General features: G+C 42.0%; 1 protein-coding gene across 1 annotated transcript in view; it reads right to left on the bottom strand.

Annotated features, from left to right (window-relative positions):
* Window positions 1-3,226: 3,226 nt before the first annotated feature.
* Window positions 3,227-8,278, bottom strand: part of Stag3 (stromal antigen 3) — a 31,032-nt gene continuing 25,980 nt past the window's right edge. The window contains exons 29-33 of the mRNA XM_026789302.1: window positions 7,543-7,717; window positions 7,260-7,361; window positions 6,915-6,996; window positions 3,656-3,727; window positions 3,227-3,451 (exon numbers count right to left, since the gene is read on the bottom strand). Of these exons, the coding sequence (XP_026645103.1) occupies window positions 3,443-3,451; window positions 3,656-3,727; window positions 6,915-6,996; window positions 7,260-7,361; window positions 7,543-7,717 (440 nt within the window). The 3' untranslated portion in view covers window positions 3,227-3,442. The remainder of the gene's footprint in view (window positions 3,452-3,655; window positions 3,728-6,914; window positions 6,997-7,259; window positions 7,362-7,542; window positions 7,718-8,278) is intronic.

Below are 8,278 nucleotides of genomic sequence, written 5' to 3'. Positions count from 1 at the left end.
CTGTCCTTGGAAATCATTTTCTGATACTACCGAAAATGGAGACTTTATCTGTGGTGGGGGGAGGTTAAACTTCTCTACTGAAGCACTAAATGTAGAAGGTCATCTATGCCATTTGGATTAACGCTGAAATCCTTTTTGTAGTTAAAGAGGTTGTTAGAACTGTATGTTTCTTTGTTCTAAATCTTTTTTTTAAACACCAAAAGGTATGTTATACCTCTAACTACCAACTATTTAAATACATGGTGGTTTGAATAAGAATGCCCCACTGTATAGGATATGAACACTTGGTCCTGGTTGATGGCACTGTTTGGGAGGGGGAAGTGCTTTTCACTGGAAGCAGACTTTGAACATTCAAAGCCTGTCACTTCTAGTCACTCTCTGCTTAACTCTAGTAGCCATTCCTTCCTGCCATGATGGACTCTTTATCCCTCTGAAACAATAAGCAAAATAATCTCTTCCTTCTATAAGCTGCTCTTGCTTATGGTATTTTATCACATAAAATTAACTGATCCAGATACACCTGTCAATTTAAATGTGCATTATAACATACAAAATGAAGAAATATCGATATAACTTACAAATATTTATAATTTTATTATGAAATTATAATTACATCATTTACAAGTAGCTATTTTTGAAACAATGTGTTTAAAAAACCATATAGCCCAGGCCAACCTCAAACTTGTGGTCTGCCAACTCAGCCTTCCCAGTCCTAGAATTACAAGTATGTGCCACCACACCTGGCTTATAAGGAAAAAAAAATGACAAAAAGATCCCCAAACTTGGCCGGGCGGTGGTGGCGCATGCCTTTAATCCCAGCACTCGGGAGGCAGAGGCAGGTGGATCTCTGTGAGTTCGAGACCAGCCTGGTCTACAAGAGCTAGTTCCAGGACAGGCTCCAAAACCACAGAGAAACCCTGTCTCGAAAAACCAAAAAAAAAAAAAAAAAAAAAAAAAAAATCCCCAAACTTTTGGACTGATGCCTCTCTAGGGATGGCCTAGTTACCATGGTAACACAACAACCCTCTCTAGATTCCATAGTGTAAAATAAACACCTCTTATACTCAAGGATTCTATAGTTGGGGCTTTGGAAAACATGAGTACAAAATTGATGGCTCATCTCAGCTTCCCAGTGTCTGGGCCTTCTCTGGGAAAATTTACAAGCTGGGGCTGGGATCATCTAATTCCTGTCTAGACCACATTTGGCAGCAAGTTCTGGCTGGATGTTTCTGGATGCTGGCTGAAACCTCTGAAAGGGTTGTTGGCTGGAGTAGCTGCACAAAACCTGTCCGTGTGGCTGCTTAGGCTTTTTCACAGTGGGGTACCTGACTCCAGAACTGCCCAGTTTAAGAAACTGTAAGCAAAATTGGGCAGTTTCCTTAAAATCTAAGCCCATAAACTGGTTTGGCATCATTTCTACCATATTTTATTAGCTGAGCACTCAGAACCTATCCTGCCTAGTTTTATGTCAACTTGATACAAGCTAGAATCATCTGAAAGGAGGAAACCTCAGTTGAGAGAAAATGCTTCCATAAGATCCAACTAAAGAGCATTTTCTTAATTAGGGGAGGGGCCCCATAGGTAGTACTATGCCTGGGTTGGTGGTCCTGGGTTCTAAAGCAGACCAAGCAACCCATGATGAGCAAGCCAGTAAGCAACACCCTTCTGTGGCCTCTATATCAACTCCTGTCTCTAGGTTCTGGCCCTATTTGAGTTCCTTTCCTGACTTCATTCAATGAACTACAATTAGTAGTAAGTCTAAGTAAAATAAACCCTTTCCTCTCCTCTATTGCTTTACAGCAATAAGAAACCCTGAGAGAGAGCCCATATTCAAAGGGAAGATGACCCAGTCTCCCAACGCTGCATTAATATATTGGGATCTAAGGGGTGAAAGGTCTAACCCATCTGCAGATTCTGAGGCCAGGGATCAACCTATCACATTGCTATCTTGCTGTCCACATTTACAAATTCTCCAAGTTTCTCTTTTCATTTCTGAAGTATCTTTAACTTAGCTGGTATTTAAATACCTCAGGGATCTTTCCCCTCCTTTATTCTTTTACCTCATATTTTTTTGTATATTTTCACCTCAGTGTTCCAACTGTTTACAGATTCCTTGGATCCCTGAATCTAATGCATGAAGCTGCCTTCTAAAGAGACTCACACTCCAACTTCCTCTTTTACCTGGAAGGAAAGAGGAAGTGGGGCAAGACCAGAAAGGTCTTGCAAGAAATGGTTTGAACTGGGTGGCCTGATCACTTGGAAGACTTCTTTCCACACAACCACTGTCTGGATGGTGGTGCTCAGAAGGGACCCATAATAAGGGGCGAGAAAAGAACTTGAATCATATCTCCACAGAAAGGGTGAAGAGCTCCTTAAGTCACATGAAAAAATAGTGACATCAGAAAGTCACCCCAGTTGTCTTCATGTTTGTGACTTCCTATCTGGTGATAGTACAGAGGTCCAATGCTGCTGCAGGAGGCAGAGGAAGAATTAAAAAGGGCAGTTTCCAGAAGTCAGGTCTCCTGAGGCAATTTTGTGGCAGTTGGGTGAGAGAGACAGTAGAGAACTAACCAGAGATACATGTTAGAGAACAGTGCAAGAGGACTTGTAGGACCTGGCTAGGGAAAGATAGTCACTTTTCTCCAGTTCTTAGATTTGGTAATTTCTGTATCTTTGTTTTCTCAGCTATCTTGAGTATGAAAACTACATCTTTGGGATAAGGGTAAGAAACTACCTGAAAAGAGCCACTGGGTGACACCCACCAGTCCATGCACTCTGGGCTAGGTGGGTGGAACACATTGCAAGAGAGAGGTCTCTACCTCACTTGCCTATCAGTGCCATCTTCTCTCACTTTGGCCTACACTATCACATTTAGTGTAACTACTCAGAGACAGCTAAACTCTCTTCAGCCATCTGTCCCACTTATTTCACTGACTGATCCATCCATCCTTGAGGACCTATACACAAAATATCTGAGGGTATGAAGGCACTTAAATAGGGGGCCACAGTGTCCGGAAGCCAAAAAAACTAATATCCATCAGCATTACAATCTCAAGTCATACCTGGAAACAGCTAATTTGAACATGTTTATTGAGAGCTTGTACCTACGCCTGGCAGAGTCTCAGGGAAGAAGTACCACATAGAAAACCAAATGTTTAAAAAAAAAAACTCCAGTGCTGAGGTGAAGTCCCTTATCCAACTCTAACCCTGCAAACAGGCAGAAAGAAGCATAGCACTCTGGTGCATTAAGATGACAGGACTCATGGCTTCTCTATACAGGCACCAAATTCAGAAAGAAATGGAGGTTTGAAATACAAGGACATTTCTCTTTCTTTTAAAGTACTTGGCTGGGGCCCAAAGGAATGCTTCATTTTACTCCTTCCTTCTTGCTCCTCATGATCTTAAAGTGGGAAGTGGAGAAGGGGAGGGGGCCAAAGTTCCATCAGAAATCCTGAAATGAAAAGGAGAATGGAAAACATGGAGTCATGAGAAGAGACCAAATATTAAACAGAAGGCTGCTGCTCTAGTTCCCCATGAGAGTTCCCAAAGACCACATAAAGGAGCCCACAGGTTCTGATCTTTCCATCTATTAGATGAACAGACAGCTGAGCACCATCATTTCCAAGGACACACACACTAGCTCTGGAATGCTCACCTCCACATTCAGCTCTGTAGTATCTAATAGGTCCAGCCCATGCTCACTGGGAGAAGAAGGGCTACGAAGTAGCTAGAACAAACAGAGCCAAAAGTTAGAAAGGTTGTTCTAAATTCTACCCACCAACAGAAACACAGTTCCTTCTGAAGTCTCAAGGGAAAATCATAGAACCGACCCTTCTCTTGGCCTGTTGGTTGAATCCTTCCCATGCATTCAGCTATGAAGCTAGAGAATAGAATTGTCCTAGCATTCTAGCTGTGTTATTTGAACAGAGATATGAAGGTGTTGTTTAGATTTTCCTCTGAGAACAAAGTCTCCATTCTCTCCCCTCCACAGAGAAGACAATAAAATAATAGCACACAGTATTAGCTTAGTGTGGATTGGCTATCTAAGGGGGGCTCTCCTCCCCTCTACCTCCTGTAAGGCCTACTTGATATGTATGTTGAAATCTTAACTTTTGGGGCCCATAGAAGTAAGAGGTGACCTTTGGAATATGTTTTTGTGAGAGCATGGAGCCCTTAAAACTATGTTAGTGCCTTTACAAGAGGCCAGTGTTTGCTCTTGCTTTCATGAAACAGCCTGCAACTAGCACTGAGTCCTTACCAGAACCCATCTGTGCTTACCAGAACTCAAGACTTCTAGCTTTCAGAGCTGAAGGAATAAATGTCCACTATTTATAAACCTAGAATCCATACTTCTCTGAGCTAAGGCACAGACCTTTGCAGTTTATGAGGCAAGGCTTTGTACTCTACACTATGTATAAATACTCCATTGTAAGGATGGAGAAATGAGACTGAGACAAGCAACAGATAACTTGATATGAAACTAAGGACTCACATTCAGTTGACCTCACTTCAAGCTCTCTGTTTTGCTTACTAGGTCAGATCATCCACCAAAGAAACCAGGTAGACATGCTTTTTTGTGGTGGCAGGGACCTTGAAACACCGTAGAGTTGTGGCAATAAACATGGCTACAGCCAGTACCACTGCTGGCCAAGGAATGGGCTGGATCCAGCCATCAAAGCCACGGCTTTAATCCTACCCATATTGCTTAGCAAATTAAAGACTCATGTCAAAAAAAGAGAGATACGGTAAAGATAGACTCAAAGACAAAATAAAAAAAACCTCTAAATGGTTTACTGTTTTTAAAAATATATGTAGGCTTGGGAGAAAAAAAAAGAGTAGTTGGGTGTGGTGGCACACACCTTTAATCCCAACACCTGAGAAGCAGAGGTAGACAGACCTCTGTGAATTCAAGGTGATAGCATACACCTTTAATCCCAGCACTTGGGAGGCAGAGGCAGGCGGGATCTCTATGAGTTCAAGAACAGCCTGGTCTACAGAGGGAGTTCCAGGACAGCCAAAGATACACAGAGAACCTGTTTCAAAAAGCCAAAAATTAAAAGTAAAAATAAAAGAAATAGAGGTTAAAATAAAGTCATGTAAAGATGAAAAATACACAGGGAGTCTGGATACTGTATGTTATTATGTTCTCTTTGAATTGTTTGAATGCTGAGGAAAGCTGCCAGAAGATATTTGTTTATAAATGCTGCTAAATTAATCCAAGATAGGTATTTTGAAAAATCCCTTGACTTCAAAATTGAAGACAAAAGATATGTCACTTTGGAGAAGAGGTTTTGCTTTTGTTTCCACAGGAAATGAGAGGCTGTGGATTCATTCTGAGTTAAGAAAAATCAGGTTTGATCAAGGAAGACTACCTGAGAAATCTCCAGTAGGAACAGATGGCCCAGATGTCTGAGTTCTACATCCAGAACAGATTCAAGACTGCTGCCTAATATGATCAAGACTCACAGGATACTCCAGTCAGGACTTGATCATAATTCTAAATTTTCTTTAGGTCCCCATAAGATTATCAGTGCCCCCAACAAGCAGGAAATAGCCTGGAAAACTATACCCACATCCCCCCAAAAAATGGACTATGGATAATAATCAGGAGAAAAGCTAAACAAAGGATATTAGATTCAGATTTCTTGGGGTTTTTTTTTTAAATGGGAAATGGTATGGGACCATGGTCTGTATTCTGTCAATTATAGTTTAAATAAACACTGATTGGCCAGTAGCCAGGCAGGAAGTATAGGTGGGACAACCAGACAGGAAGTAAAGGCAAGTCAATGAGAACAGGAGAATTCTGGGAAGAAGGAAGTCCTAGTCTGCAGTCCTGGCCCAGTCACAAAAGAAGTAAGATGTGACTGCCTCACTGAAAAAGGTACTGAGCCATGTGGCTAGCACAGACAAGAATAATGGGTTAATGTAAGAGTTAATAAGAAGCCTGAGCTAATGGGCCAATCAGTTTATGAAAGAAAAGAAAAGAAAGAAAGAAAGAAAGAAAGAAAGAAAGAAAGAAAGAAAGAAAGAAACCAGGTAGTCAGGAAAGAAAAAGGGGAAAGTGGAAGGACAGGGTCAGGCAGCCTTGTCAGGAAAGAAGGGTGTGGCTGGGGTGAACTGAGGGATGTGTCTCTGGTTCTAGTCAATTCTTCCAATTACTGGGAAATTCAGTGGCAACAATACTTATCTGGAAACTGTGAAGAAATGTGCTATTCCAAGTCTTTTTCTTTTTTAAAACATTTATTTATTTGCATGTGTGCATGTACATGTGTATGTGTAAGTGTGTGCACTGTGCATAGGTCACAGGGCAAGGATTTTTTTTTTTTTGGTTTTTCAAGACAGGGTTTCTCTGTAGTTTTTGGAGCCTGTCCTGAAACTAGCTCTTGTAGACCAGGCTGGCCTTGAACTCACAGAGATCCGCCTGCCTCTGCATCCCAAGTGCTGGGATTAAAGGTGTGCGCCACCACAGTCCAGTCACAGGGCAAGTTTTGGAAGAAATTTTTCTCCTTCTACCACGTGGGTTCTGAGAACTGAACTCAAGCCTTTAGGCTTAGTAGGAGGTACTTTATCTGCTAAACTATCTTGCTGGCCTTTGCATTTCTAATTTCTATTCCTTTCAGTTTTCAAAGCTGGGCCTAGAAGCCACTTTGTAGCTCCGGGTAGCCTTAAACTCACAGTAATCCTCTTGCCTCAGTCTCCCAAGTGCTGATATTATAAGTGTGAATGACCAACTCTGGTCATTCCTGGGCTCCTTATTTAAGAAAAGTAAAGTATAAACTAAGTCTGCAACCTTTCCTCCTTCCCTCTATGATTCTTTAAAATAACCTTCAGCAGTTTCAGAAACAAGGGCATCATTGACTGACAACAAGCATCTCAGCCTCTAGTGCTGGAAAAGGGGACTGTTGGGTCCACACCTTGTCTCCACCTTGCCATTCTTCACATGATCCATCCAGAAGTCCTAGCTCTTCTTCCTCATCCTCTTCCATAAGGCTGAGTCTATGGTAGTAGCAAAGAGTACTGGTTTTTAGATGGTCTTTCCAGGCCAGGCCCCCTCAGTGTTTCACAGGCACAGAGAAAGAGGGACTGGCAGCGGTGGAGCAGGAATTAGGACTCTAGTTCCCACTCCTGCTTCTGAGGAGAGCCACCCTTTACACACTAGAGACATGTGAGGAATGTTTTGGAACCAAGACAACCCAGGGAGCACTGGTTAAGATGAGAAGTCAGAGTGAATAAATCAACATGGAAAGGGGGAACCTAACCGGGTCAGTTGTTTGCCCAAACCAGAGCCTGAAGGATCACACTGAATCTGGAAATACTGTGCACTCGACATCTTCAACCTCTGGGTGCCTGAGAGTTGCTGACTGTTGAGAATAAAGCAGGGTCGGTGACAGAGTTTGAGAAAAAACAAAGGATAAAAAGAGTAGAGAATAGCATGGAGTGTGGAAGAGACATTTTGCATCTATAAAAACAATGGAAAAGCACACAAAGATCTAGTGTGCTGTGGGGGAAAGAACAGAAACACCAAGGTTTCCCTGGCCTCACCTGGAGATCAGCTCTGGTCCTGGTCCTGGTCTAGCTTTTTGCCTCTTGCCCACTGGCCTCAGGGACTGTCTTCTCTTTATTGCCGTGGAGGTGAGGGTAGGTTTTGGGTAGCTACTGCTCAGTTGAAGGCTTTCTTCTTGGGATGAGAGCTCTTCTCTCTGAGGCCTACAAGAGCCTACAAAATAGATATACATATCAAACAGATCAGGAACCTGCCATGGGTTACTTTTACAAAACCTGTCCAGAATTTCTTAATGGAAAGTTAAGCAGAAAAGAAATTGAAAAATCGCCAGGCGGTGGTGGTGCACGCCTTTAATCCCAGCACTCAGGAGGCAGAGGCAATGGATCTCTGTGAGTTCGAGGCTAGCCTGGTCTACAAAGCTAGTTCCAGGACAGGCTCCAAAGCTACAGAGAAACCCTGTCTTGAAATAAACTAAAAAAAAAAAAAGAAATGAAAAATCTATGTAGCCTTATTTTATTCCACCTCAATAAGCAGAGCCATATATAACAATGTACCTGTGTGTGAGTTATGATGTATCATTATGTTTAGCTTCTATCCTAGCAAATACTATCTATCTAGAAAACAAGGCAGAAAGAGAAAAATATTTATTTCACAGAGGGCATAAACATTTGATGATGAATGTGGGAGATGACTGACTCCCTAAAATTAAGCAGTTAGGCCATGAATTCTAAAGTCCTATTCATTCTAAATTAATGGTAATCATTTTGGAACCAG

This window comes from Microtus ochrogaster, unplaced genomic scaffold, assembly GCF_000317375.1.
Source record: "Microtus ochrogaster isolate Prairie Vole_2 unplaced genomic scaffold, MicOch1.0 UNK16, whole genome shotgun sequence".
Lineage (NCBI taxonomy): Eukaryota > Metazoa > Chordata > Mammalia > Rodentia > Cricetidae > Microtus > Microtus ochrogaster.
Note: the sequence above shows the minus strand (reverse complement) of the source record. Positions and strands in the feature narration are given on the sequence as shown.